Here is a 14,184-nt window from a genome sequence, read left to right on the forward strand (position 1 = left end):
AAAGAACCTCCACATCAAGATAGACAGGTGGCACAATATCTGCCCCATATAAGGGAGTTGATGGGAGGACGAACACGAGCCTGCATGGTTTACGAATTTTAATTATTGACAATCTAAAAAACTTTTAATTAGCATCAAGGAATTTTATACAATTTTTTTAAAACTTACATTCCCAGGAAACTGCTGTGTTTGTGAAATGTTCTATTCTGTGTACTGTGTACTGTGTACTGTGTGCTGTAACATATAAGTGTACGTACTTTGCGTGTAAACAAATTACGTGATAGTGGTTTCCTATTTGTAGTGATGTTTACCCTCTGAAGATGGTCCACAGAGACCAAAACATGTAAGGGTGTTAAGTTTTTATGTAGTAAAAAACTTACAGGTCATATTGGACGGAGTGATTTATAATTTGTAATTGTTATTGTGACGGACCAGAATGAAACAAATCAGATACAAACAAGTTTATACAAAACTAACTCACTATCCAAATATACATATAAATATCTGGTTTCACATTTTTTCCTCTGGTACAGTTTATCCTCTTACAGAGATAAGGTCTCTTTCCTCTTTCACTTACTTAACAGAAATTGATTTCACAACATAACTAAAATCAATACAAAATACGCGAACATGCAACCCTGTAGTGTAATCATGCAGCACAAAACTGATAGTGCAGGACTGGTTAGCTTTGGAGTAGGAGAAGAGCATATGCAAAAGACAGACATTATGAGAAAAGCACAACAATTTGCAGATCTCAAGCACTTCAAATATTTTTTGATTGTGTAAGCTCCAGGCATTTTTTATAAAAATTCTTTCCACGTGTTTCTAAAATAATGAATTCATGGCTTCATTTTTGACCATTTACAGAAAATTATCCAGTTACTCATTACTGAAATGACTACAGAAACAAATACTGCATTTATCCTCTTGTTATAATATATTCTTCTGAATTATTTGAGTGCCAGAACTGATTCAGTAAAGCATTACATACAAACAGCTTTAATACAATTGGTTTCAATTCTTTGGTAAAATCACACACTAAACTGCAGCAAAACTAACTAGAGATCAGACACATATTCCAAAGTATAATTTCAATTAGATAATTGTAATGATATATGTTAAAGTAATAATCAAGGATTATGAAATTAACAGTACATAATTATTATACAACCAAATATGAGTTTCATGCTTAAAAGAATATCTTAAATATTAGGCTAACAAAGTCTTTACTGAAGCTCAATTATATATCGTACCCATTAAAATGTTTATATACTGTAACATATGTCCATATTATGAATTAATAACATAAACCCAATGAATGTACAATTGATTATGGGCCCATTTTGATGACTTCACACTCAACATTTGGCTTTAGCCTCACATAACTTCAAGGTTTGCTAAAAGGATACCAAGAGCCCTTTTTAATAATCAAACCTCTGTTAACAACTGTCACTCTGAAGTTATATGAAACTGGCAAACACCAGGCTTCTATCAAAACTGACAGTTCCACGAAATGTAAAACCTGATTTCTGGAAAGCTTTTCTTTTTCTGAAAATACTTTTGATGATTGTTCATTTAATGTACAATTCAAATCTCATTATATGACACAGCCTAGATTAATATTGTAGCATTGTTTCCTTAGAAGATCATCAGCTACATCATTATATGGTCAACCTCAATTACACAGTGTTATTTATAACATTTTGTTTGTCAGACAGCACAGCTTTATGGCACCATTCATGCATAAGAAATGCACAAAATATCTGCTACTTTTGTATCAACTTAACATTATATTGATGGAAAATTCATTTGTGTCAATACTGTTAGACGTAAACTGGGTTTTGAACAATAGCATCCTATCACAAATGAGCACAACATTCAGCACTAAAGGGACAATTCATTGCTGGCTTAAAAAAATACAGTATCAATTTTGAATACTGGAAGCACTGCTGTTCAAAAAAGGTTTCAAATACATAAAATAATGACCAACATTTCTGATATACCAACGTTTACTTTTCTCATGGACTGTTGCAAATTTCCACTTCATTTCAGAAAGATATTAACATTTCTACTCTTCTGGATCCGATCATTACTTTTTAGTTTTGTGACACAGAAGAAACAAAACAAACCATAACAGTGCAATCTGGCTTAGTTTCTGCAGACCAAAGCCAGACATCTGCCTTGTTTGCATCATTCAACCACATCTTTCACGGAATGTGCCCACCTTGCTCCACTGTCTTCCCCTTACATTGGACCCTCAATTAGGCTCACCTTCATAGTGCAATAATAAACACTTCGTGCAAAAGCCAACAATGCCAACAAGAATGCACCTGTAAACACAAGAATGTACACATTTATTAATACCTGCTCAAGAGATGTTATCATCACAGCATCCAGAATGGCTACAGGCTCATACAGCCTCCTGTCCAGTGGGTAATGGAGGCATTTTCCTTGGGTATAAAGTAGCTGGGGTGTGAAGATGACCACTCACCTCCATTGAGTGATGAAGTTAAGAATGCATGGAACTATACCTCCATTTTCCCATACATCTTCACAGTGTGGCACTCGCTTAAGCACAAGAGCAACCCTACCTTCACTTTTACCGGAAACATTTCTTTTATCAACAAAATTACAAACTTGAGATTATTTAATGTAGAAAAGGGGTCACAAATTTGAATGTTCAAGCAGCATATGGCACAAGTGCATCCAGCACCGGTGTCAAGAAAAACATAACTGGAAATGAATATACTGGGGTTGCCTCAGTGGAAGACACGATAGACTGATGAGGGTATGTTCCAGGTTGGTCCTGGAAGGACTAAGCAGCGTGCCACAAAGATGCAAGGGTAGTGCTAGTGTAGTTCCACTCATTCATAACATTTGCACTATATGGAGCTGAGTGGTCACCTTCATGTTCTGGCTCTTTCACCCCCAGGGAAAGATGAACATAGCAGCCTTAATAGGAGCTCCAAAAGGCTACAGATGCACCCATGAAAACTATGATTTCTGATTGTAGTGAAACAGAAGATGAACTGCTCTGACAAAAACACATGAAACTTTAAAAAATTCTTTCATTCACTGGAAAAATATTAAATCTGTGCTGTGCCTCATGGTTCAAGAGTATTAGTAATGGACAGAAAGTCTTTGTCATCGGCCTATTTTTTATTATTATTGGAGGGGATGGGTTTCCCCATGCACCGCGACTAATTAATCTACTGTGCGTCCCCCTATAATTTCTACTAGTCGCCGTCCTCCAGTACTGGTGCTCGCTATCAGCCCCGTTCTGCCAGCAAGGTCGGCCCTCTCTGGCAGTGGTCCCCGATACTTCCCCACCTACCAGAGGAATTGGAAACTACTTGGGCGGGAAACTTTGCCTAATTTTGCTCAGAGGTCTCCTAGAGACACGAGGATCTTTTACGTGCTGTAAATCTAAGACACGGGACATACGGCTTAAAGTACCTCCCGGAGGACTTGTTCCCTGAATTTTTCCGCCCTTAAAAATTCCACGACCTCCGCCGGGTTTGAACCCGCATACCGAGTCACGAGGTGGGAACGCAATGGGCCTAACTGAGGAGGAACCTTTCTTCGCTTACACCTGATGACAGAAATATATCTAGTTTCCAAAATGGTGTTTGAAAAAACTCAAGATATACAACATACAAAATAAAGTCATGTTTACTGTTACATACCATCATTAGAAACATTTCAAATTGGACTGGTGTATTTACTATGCATCACTTTCACTCCTTTTATCCATGCTGACTGCAACACTGTATAATATTGTAATATATTGTACCTTCATGTACACAATTAACAATGTTATACTATAATAACTACTTGCAAGAACAATGTTTATTTATTCTCTTGTGCCCGCCTGCACATAGTCACTGTGGGCTCCAACTGCTATAATATATGTAAATGTACATTCAGTGTGAATGCAGGGGAAGACACAATGATTTGTGGATAGATGGATAGTGTGCTCCAACTGTTGATAAACTAAATAATTATTTGTTTCATTCTGGTCCATCACACTAACAATTACAAAGACAAAACAACTCTGTCCAGTTTGACTACTGAAGTTTTTACTACTTGAAAACTTAGCACCCTTACACGTTTCGGTCCCTATAGACCATCATCAGAGGGACAGTGATATTTTTTTGGAAACTACTATTACAATGGGTGAAAGTAGTTTCCAAAAACACCCATTGTGATAGTAGGAGTTGGTTTGTCTTTGTAAATAACTTTTGTATAGATTATCTTAAAAATAAATGCTTAAATTTTTTAATTGGGTCACCTAAAGCATACTCTTCTATCAAAGCAATAAAAGGCAAGCAAGAGTGCTACAGTGAAAGTGTCAAGGCATAAATAAGTTTTATTCTAAATTTATTATCAAATAAGCGAATTTTATTACTTTTTGTGGTCCAGTACCAGCCCATTTAACAAGCCAACATATTCCCTCCTGTGTTGGATCAGAAGCTCTCACAGCAGTGATTATGAACAGTTCTACCTTGTAAGATAGATGCATGGTCCGCTGAAATTCAAACCTTCCAGAGGAACATGTCACCTCCACCGTCCGTGTCGAAGAATAAGCCAATAAAGAAATGAGCAAGAAACTTGTAGCAATCAAACATGTTCCCCCGAATATTGGCTCACTTTCAATGTACTGCATAACATTATATCCGACAAGATACAACTGTTCACAATTCCTCCTCTTCAATATTGGAGGGCAAAAAGTTTGGTATAATGCAATGCTTATGCCACTTGCCGAAATCAGTTTCACATCAATGGTACAATATACGCATACAACTGCTCTTAACTATTCACATTTCTCCTCTAAAATCCACATGGTACAAATACAAAATGAACAACCTGCAACCAATTTCATAAATTTAATACATAAAATGTTACTTACCAACATATACTACATAAATACCACCATTTACGAGAGCAAACCGGTATGTTCCAACCTGAAAACACGTTACATAAGAGTTTCAAAATTACTTCTCGTAATTGGTGAAATTCAAGTATAATTAGAATGATCAAGTCAAGGAGAATGAGGTGGGCAGGTCATGTAGCATGAATGTGGGAGACAAGAATGCATATAGGATATTGGTGGGAAAGCCAGAAGGAAAGAGACCAAAGGGAAGACCAAGGCGTAGGTGGGTGGACAATATTAGAACGGATCTTAAAGAGATAGCATGGGATGGTATGGATTGGATAGATCTCGCTCAGGATAGGGACCAGTGGAGGGCTCTTGTGAACATGGTGATGAACCTTCGGGTTCCATAAAATGCTGGGAAATTCTTGAGTAGCTGCAGAATTGGTGGCTCCTCAAGAAGGGCTCAGCTCCATTAGTAAGCAAGTAAGTAAGTAATTGGTGAAATTAAAATTATCCAATACATTATGCTTTTACAAAATAGTAAATGGCTTTTCTGTAAAATCCTAAATAGTATGAATTTTACAACTATAATGAATAATTATATATATAAAATGAGACACTACTGTCCCTGCACAAGTTACTCAAATATATGGCACTTTCATAATATATAGATCATATGGGCCCCTAAAATAATGTGGCATGTACACCTGTTGCCAGGCAATGACTGTGAAATAAGCAACCATACAACAGCCATTGCTAAGTAATGGCTCTGCAAACAATGTCCACTGCTAGGCAATAGCTCAGTAGCAGTCACGTGGTCACCCCAAAAGACACAAATGGAACAAGTGCACTGCCACAGAGAAACAATGTTTTCTACACAATGGGTGCCAAGATGAATAAGTAGGGCCAGTTAGTTACACAACATGACACCTTGGCTTGCTGTATAAATTATCTAAATTAAAATTTTCAATCAGTCTAATCAAGCTTGTTGGCTCTTTTCTTTCTCAGAAATATTCAGAGTCTTGGTCGAAGGTGAAATGTCTATGCCAAGGGATATACAAGAAGGGGTGACCAAAGGTTCCGTCATTTCCCTAACATTGTACAACATATATATATATATATATATACACACACACACACACACACACACACAAATGATATGCCCCAACCACCTTGTGTGTATCTAGATCTCACTGCTGGTGACACCTGTATATATGTGACAAACCACAAAGAGAGTCATGTTCTCAGAAAGCTGCAGCAAGGTCTCAGTACTACTGAGACGTGGCGTGAATGCTGGAAGATAAGACTCAAACCATCTACTTTTCTCAGACTTGGGCCCTCTGAGACACATCTTACAATGAATGGATGGAATATCCCCTTCATCAAACAAGTAAAAGATCTTGGTGTGATCTTCAATAAGAGGATTACATGGAGACTCCACACAGAAATGACTGAAGCCAAGGCCTTCAGAACATTTATTAGAATCTACTCCCTATTGAAAAGTGAGGGTTTAAGTGCCAATATTTAACTAACCATCCATAAGTTACTATCAGATCAGTTATGACTTATGCTTGCCCCACCTGGGAATCTTTAAATTACAATGCCTACAAAACAAGGTTCTCCGCAACACTGGAAATTATCCAAGGTGCACAGTGAATCTGCAAATTCCACACGGCTTTCAAACTTCCATATGTATACGAACATATAACAAATTGTGCAGGCAACATGGAGATGCCATGAGAATAAATATGGTTACAGCATAGGACAAGGCAAAGCCAGACACAGAAAATATGAGGGTAATTCCAAAAGTAAGGTCTCCTATGTTTGAAAATATAAAATAAACATTTATTTTCAATTTTGGATACATCAGTTGAATTGTGAACATGTACTCATTTCTCTACATAATCGCCATTTCGGTCGATGCATTTTTGTAGGCGCAGTGGCAGTTTTTGTATGCCCATGTCATACCAGTTCACCTCCATGCTGTTCAGGAAACTTCGAACCTCAGCTTTCACCTCATCGTCGTTGTTGAAGCGCTTTCCAGACAAATGTTCTTTCAACTTTGGAAAGAGATGGTAGTCACTGGGCGCCAAGTCCGGACTATAGGGTGGATGGGTGATGATGTTCCATCCAAACTGTTGCAGTTGAGCGACGGTTTGTCGGGCAGCATGGGGGCGAGCGTTATCGTGGAGAATGCTTACGCCCTTGCTCAACATCCCTCTTCTCCGGTTCTGAATCGCCCGCCTGAGTTTTCTCAGTGTCTCACAATATCTCTCAGCGTTTATTGTGGTCCCAGTTTCCATAAAGTCAACCAACAATACCCCGTTTCGATCCCAAAACACAGTTGCCATGACTTTACCGGCAGACTGTGTTTGCTTGAATTTTCGAGGCTTAGGCGAAGAGGAATGCCGCCACTGACGTGATTGTTGTTTTGTCTCAGGTGTGAAGTGGTACGCCCAGGTTTCGTCGCCTGTGACAATTGAATTCAAGAAGTTGTCCTTTTCGTCAGCATAGTGGCGAAGAAATTCACGGGAAGAGTCAACTCTCTGCCGTTTGTGGTCTTCCCTGAGCATTCGCGGGACCCATCGTGCGCACACCTTCCGATAATTAAACTTCTCTGTCAAAACCCAATAAATGGTGGTTCGGGAAATCTCGGGAACCGAAATGCAGAGATCATCGAGTGTGATGCGCCTATCCTGATGCATGACTCGCTCAATCTTCGTGACTGTCTCGTCAGAAATTGACGGTCTCCCAGTTCTTTTTTCGTCGTGTATTGCAGTACGACCAGATTCAAACTCCCTACACCACTTGCGGACGTTCTTTATGTCCATGCACGACTCGCCATACACTTCCACCAATTGACGATGAATTTCAATTGGTTTAGTCCCTTTTGCATTCAAAAACCTAATAACTGCGCTCACACTTTGCGGTTTTAGTAATCGGGAGCTCCATTTCTAACGGCAACCGTGCCAAGACTGAGCGTCCTAGCTACGTGCGCGCATGCTTGGTGGTACTGGGGGGAGTGGGGGAAGCAAGGAATGCAACAGGGTTGCCAACAGCCGCATGAAAAATTACCCAGCGCTTTGGAGACCTTACTTTTGGAATCAGCTACATATAAGAGGCTTAAACTTCAAAGCAGTCAAGCTTAAGACCGTTCAAGTGAATAAGCTGCTGTTCTGGCATAAGACAAGTATGTTAGACATGATCTGCTTTGCAAAGCCTGGCCCAACAGAGTACTCTTGTACAGTGCACAAGGAAGAATTTTCAATAACATGCTATACGTGTGATACATACACTTGACAAAGGCGAAACAAACCCTATTCATAAAAAAAGCAACCATCCTCTCATGAGGATATTACATAAGGACTATGGCTGCAAGGATTCAGTTGTCCCCCTTACAAAAAATGTGGTTGTGAGCTTCGAGGGGCTAGGCACGAAGATGAACTGATTGGCAGTAAACAGCCAGTAACAAAGTAAATTTGACTTTGTTGCAGTTATTGAGAGTGAGAGTCAGCAGTGTCACTCCCCAGTAAAGGGGAAGTAACCAGCAGTAGGCAGACACCTCCTATCCTCAAAGAGGAAGCCTCATTTCAATACATATAAAATCTGGAAAGAGAGAAAAATACAGTAATGGGACTGGGAGGGGCCCAATACTAAGAACAACTGTGCTGGTGAGGACCAACAGCAATTTACTGGACTGGATACAGTTATTGAGTTAGAGGACTGCTGCAGATCAGTAATTGGGAACCGTTGCTGTTAGAAGCTGGTAGCTGAGGCCGAGGAGAGTTTGAGAGCTCAGAGCAAGGGGAACGTCTGCTGGAACCTGCCACCAAGCAATGGCAGTGAAGACGTGACTTTGGATATTGGTGTGTGTGTGTGTGTGTGTGTGTGTAGCAGTTACCCACATAGTGTAGTCACATGCTACATCAAAGAGTCCAATAAATCCAGTCAGCAATCCAAAGTCTGTCTGTAGTCACGCTCCCTAACATCATGACAATATAAAGGCGCATCAACAGAAGTTGGTAACAGTAAACATATTAGTAAAGTAATGATACCTGTCACTTAATGGAATTTAACAGCAATATCAACTGCTCAGATTGTGTGAAATTTATGGTTCTCATAGTGGTATCAAGAGTACAGTCTTCTGGGATATGATACCATGTACTTTGTAGATGGATAACCATAGGATTGAGGGAGCAGGTTCCTCTGAAATGTTAGTATCAATCTTCAAAGCTATACAGATTGATGTGATTATGTGCAGCAAAACTACAAATAACAAGATCACAATGGTGATTCCTAAGAGAGGAGGGAGGAAGTGGTTGGCATTCTTTCGGAAAAGTTAAGGAAAATAATTAAAACAATCTTAGTGAGTTCATACAATTTCATACATGATATATCTGCACAACACAATCTTAAGTAAAAGAAAAAAAGTAAAGCTATCCCTGTAACAGGCCATGAGACGTTGAGGGTCCCACATTATCTAGACAACTGGCTCAAAGATGGCAGTAAGGTTGTCAGCCCTACATGCCAGCCATGTTTTACTCCCCAGGAAAATTATTTTATTCCTGGTACTCATTTCTGTTAGAGGCTGAGGCGACCCCAGGGCCATAGTGCAGCTGGAAGGATTAGGTCAACCAATGACCTCCTCGGTATTTGAACCCGCGACCTTCCGACTTGTAGCATAGTGTCTTGCAGTTATGTGGTTCCTGGTTCAGATACCTGCTAATCCACATCAACTTATGAACTGAACAATGTCTTGGCCACACAGGGGCCATTTTCAGGTACATATCATCCATGTACATTGCAAAGCTTGTGAGGACCATATGTAAGTGAGTAAAAGTAAAGGTATCCCTTTAACAGGAGGTGGAGGCCCATAGGGGTGTAAGACATTGGGGTTCCCACATTTTCTAGACAATCAGCTAATAGATGGCGGCAAGGTTGTCAGCCCTATATGCCGGCCACCCTTTACTCCCAAGAATACTCCTGGTGCTCATTTCTGTTAGATGCTGAGTCGACCCCAAGGCCACAGCACGTCCAGAATGATTAGGTCAATTGAATAAATTCAATGACCTCATCAGGACTTGAACCTGTGACCTTCTGGCTTGTAGCAAAGTGCCTCAACCAACTATGCTACCGTGTGACCTCCCCATGAGGACTGTGTATCTAAACATAATTACTCAAAACAAATTATTTTGTTAAAATGTCATCACAACTATTAAAGTGATGAATGAATGAATGTATAAGGCCTTCTCGGCCCTTGGACCATGACCTACAGTGATCTATTGTGCTTCCCCTTTTGATTATCCCCTCAGCAATCCTGAGCTTCAAATGAAGCGCAGGATTTTGTATGTGGAGGCATCAAAATAGTCACTTGGTTCCATAAAGTATTGACCCAAGTGAAATAATCTTAAATAAGCTAAGTCCTCACATTCTCACAGGAAATGAAAGTGATATAAGTGTAACTACTCAGTGTGGAACATGTATTTATATGCACACTGTAGTCATTACATTTAAAGCATGCTGTAACAAAGTTCTGCTCCATCTCCACAAATTTCTAATCATGATCAACCTAACTATAATTCCTGGAATAAAAATGTAAGTTAAAATTCCAGTGGGTGTATGATAAATCAATGAATATTTTCAGTTAATTCTTTATCTAATTATATTAAACATACTGCCAGAGACTAGAGCAGTGCTGTCCAACGTTCTTATGTTCTCGGGCACAATTCACTGATGCCTATGGAGGTGCGGGCGCCACCACACACTACTACTTGTACTTCTACTACTACTACTACTACTACTACTAATAATAATAATAATAATAATAATAAAATATTTCGAAAATATTTAACAGTACTCAGACGTTCAAAAATGTCTCGTCTTACAATTTGAATTAATATTAAAAATCGGCTCAATTATATGTGGTTATGGAGGGCGCCAGAAAAATATACCACGGGTACCGCGTTGGACAGGGCTGGACTAGAGTATTCAATAAGGTTGTCACTGACCTCAAATCTCCATATATACTTCTGCAATTCCAATATACTTTTTGAACAAATCTGGTACACTCACCACTATCACGTCTGCAAGTATGGTGTTCAGAATACCAATTTTCCTTCCTTCCAGCTCAACTACAAGGAACTTCTTCCCCTCCCAAAGTTGTTTAATCAGAATTATGTGCAGCCCACTCACAAAAGAAAAAAAAATGGAGAAAGGTGATGTAGCCACTCTGGCTTAACATCATACAGAGAGTACACTGAAAGTGCAGGAGTGTGTGTGGATATCTTAGGGTACTACATACTCTGCCATCACCTATTTGTTGTATTCAGTTACGTAACAGATCAAATAATTTACTAACTTTTAACACAGACATCAAAATATTAGGCATCATGTGTAAATTTCAAACCCATCCTTTCCTCTTCAAAATGTGATGCAAAAAAATAATCAGGTTTATTATCGGAAGGTACGAATGTAAGCCAAAATATGTTACAATTTTGATATCTCATTATCATCAGAATTAAGGGGCTGCACTACCTGACAATTTCATGCTTTGGTAAAATACATGGAAAATGGTTTACAATAGTAACATACTGAAACAGCAGCACACATGAATGAGATGGGACATGATCATGCTTGATGCACTAGTAACAGTTTGAAGGAGACTCATTGCATATTTCAAGGTTCTAAGCATTTACCTTGAGGGACGGAGGAAAATGATAAGAACCATCAGAATAACTGATAAGAGGGCCATATTCTGACTGAATACAAGGCCAGTGGAATCACTACACAAACCTGACAGGTACATGTTATGACTAAATGACAGTACTTGTACTGCGACAAATCTGTAAACAAATGTAAACTGGAAATCCATCTATTTGTATTCTTAAAACAGTATGAACACAAGTCTAAACTTTTCAGCATACAAACCGTTACTCCAATTCCAACAGCCAAGAACAGAACACCAATAACGATGAACATAATCCCTCTGCTCCGTGCAAAATCTGGTCCAACAGATGAACTGAAATAAAAATGTTTTTGTTATTTGAATTAGGAAATAAATCATCAAACCAGACAAAAAAATAAGCAAATTAAATACTTACACCTTCCTACAGTGTGGACACCTGGCCAGTGCATTATTCAGAGCATTGAACTGAAAATATAAATACAAATTAGAATTGTAACATATTTTAACCTAATTCTTTCCTTTAAGCTTTTCACTTAGTTTCTTACCAAAAAAGTGTCATGGCAATGCGCACAGGCCACACGACACATTCCTGGTAGTGTGGGCACAGGTGGTGTAACTGGGCTTGGGGCAAGATTGATTATCCGCTTACAATTAGGTCGTGGACATGCGATTCTCTGTGATGAGCTCTTGCAAATCAGCAAACAATTACATGGACATCTCACATACTTCTTCCCTGGAGGGGCATTACGTATTGGCTGAAAATTAAAGATTAGATGAATGGAATTTAATTTCTCCTTCACAATAAAGAATTGAAAAATGATGTATTGTACTTACTGTGGCTTCATTACATTGTCCACATTTAACCACATGCTGTTCACGTTTACCAGATATATCAATCATAGCCTGGCACACTCTGCAAGTTACCATGGGCACACCACCCTGCGTTGCAGCGGTATACGGTGGCGGCAACTCATCTGGTCCAATTGCTGAAACTGTTGCTTGCTGCCCTGTTTCGTAAAACGAATATTTTCATATTACAGAGCATAAAATTAAACACGTATAATTTAATAATTACTTCATACGACAAACAAAAGACGAAGTCATGTGATCATAAATCATGGCTCTAATTAGTAAATTTAGAAGATAGCCCACTACTTATCTTTCGCACATTAAAAATATTCAAACATACCTTGGGTAAAATCGCCCGAGTTATTGGTGTATACAGCACTACTATCATTTTGGAGCAAAGGCTGCCTCTCTCCGTCACCCATTTTTGATGACAGCAAATCACAATGTTCAACGCGTTTCAGCTCAGTTCAGCGGTAGTCGGTAACTTCGGAACTTCGGAATCACAGAACAGAATGGTAACTCAATGCTATTGGCGGACAACATAACCGTCGTGACCGGTCGTGACGTCATGAAAGCACCACTGCTGCCGCCGCTGCCGCAGTGTCCGTAGCAGTTCAGAGCATTCAGAGCATTCAGAGGATGATGGAGACAGTTCGCAAATTTTCATCAATGATAATAGTGAAACAATTGAGGTAATGAGTGCTTGTTGTCATAAATTTAAAATAGAACTCAGATTAGCACAAAAAATTATTAATAAGGGAATGCGCACAATGTGCATAGAGTAATTGTTTTCTATTCGCTACTGTATTCGGTTATTGATGTGGTTAAGTTTTTGCGTATGGTAATGTGGTATCTACTGCACTTTTTATCACAGTGTTTACACACACACGCGTCATTTTCTTCGTGGAAACGTTCGTTCTTGCATATCTTGTGGTGGAATCCGTGTGTTGCCAACCTAGTAATTGTGTGTCGTAATTTTCTGTTGGGTCCTGTCCAGGTTCTGTCAGTCATTGCATCAGTGCTGTAGAACTCTTCCCATATTTCCTCTCTTTTTTGTTTTCTTTCTTTGATAACTTCCTCTGAGTTTTTTGTGCTTGGCAGTTGATATCTGAGTTCTTCTAATAGGAAATTTTCCTTGCAGAGTTCGTATGTTAGTCTGGATTGTGTGTTCTTAGGAAGCCCTAGCGCTAGTTTAAGGTGTCTTGCCTTCACTTGTTCTATTTCCCGCAGGTTTTGTACGGTTCCCTGGGCCATAGAGTGTACCGCAAATCCACCCATACTAACCTGTACCTTAACGCTGCGTCCCACCACCACCCTTCCAACAAGCAAGCTGCACTTTCTACATTGGTGCACAGGGCCAGAGCACTGTGTGATCAAGACAGCCTACATGCGGAGTTGGTGCTCCTGAAGGATGTATTCAAGAAGAACGGATACAACAACCGGCAGATCTACAGAGTTCTCAACCATCGGTCCAACATCAGCCGGCCTGAAGACAAACCGGGCTCAGTCGCCTTCCTTCCCTATGTCAGGACCATATTCAAGCGTATTAGCAGAGTGCTGTCCCGGCACAACATCAAAGCAGTGGGTCTGCCTCCAAACAAATTATCCAATTTCCTCTGGCCGGTAAAAGATAGCCTGGGCCTAAGGACACCGGGTGTATACAGTATCCCATGCGAGTGCAGCAAGGTCTATATTGGGCAGACAGGCCGCTCCGTGGACACGAGGTTGAAGGAGCATCAGCGGCACATCCGTCTCGAACATCCGGACAAGTCGG

General features: G+C 39.7%; 1 protein-coding gene across 1 annotated transcript; it reads right to left on the reverse strand.

The window, feature by feature from the left end:
• Window positions 1-398: 398 nt before the first annotated feature.
• LOC111869495 (type 2 phosphatidylinositol 4,5-bisphosphate 4-phosphatase) lies at window positions 399-12,903 on the reverse strand. The gene is made up of 7 exons (XM_023861065.2): window positions 12,751-12,903; window positions 12,396-12,568; window positions 12,107-12,316; window positions 11,977-12,026; window positions 11,804-11,894; window positions 4,910-4,964; window positions 399-2,330 (listed from the first exon to the last, which is right to left on the reverse strand). Exons 1-7 carry the CDS (start codon window positions 12,830-12,832, stop codon window positions 2,245-2,247), a joined length of 747 nt encoding a protein of 248 aa, XP_023716833.1. The 5' UTR covers window positions 12,833-12,903; the 3' UTR covers window positions 399-2,244.
• Between the last annotated feature and the right edge of the window lie 1,281 nt (window positions 12,904-14,184).

The sequence above is a fragment of the Cryptotermes secundus genome, unplaced genomic scaffold (assembly GCF_002891405.2).
Source record: "Cryptotermes secundus unplaced genomic scaffold, Csec_1.0 scaffold2244, whole genome shotgun sequence".
Taxonomy (NCBI): Eukaryota; Metazoa; Arthropoda; class Insecta; order Blattodea; family Kalotermitidae; genus Cryptotermes; species Cryptotermes secundus.

Bases quoted from the DNA above. Each gene is read 5' to 3' on its own strand.
- LOC111869495 (XM_023861065.2), bottom strand. From the start codon at position 12,832: ATGGGTGACGGAGAGAGGCAGCCTTTGCTCCAAAATGATAGTAGTGCT. The intron at 12,027-12,106 runs GTAAGAAACTAA...TTATATTTTCAG, and splicing joins ATTGCCATGACACTTTTTTG to TTCAATGCTCTGAATAATGC. The intron at 11,895-11,976 runs GTAAGTATTTAA...TTTTTATTTCAG, and splicing joins TGTCCACACTGTAGGAAGGT to TTCATCTGTTGGACCAGATT.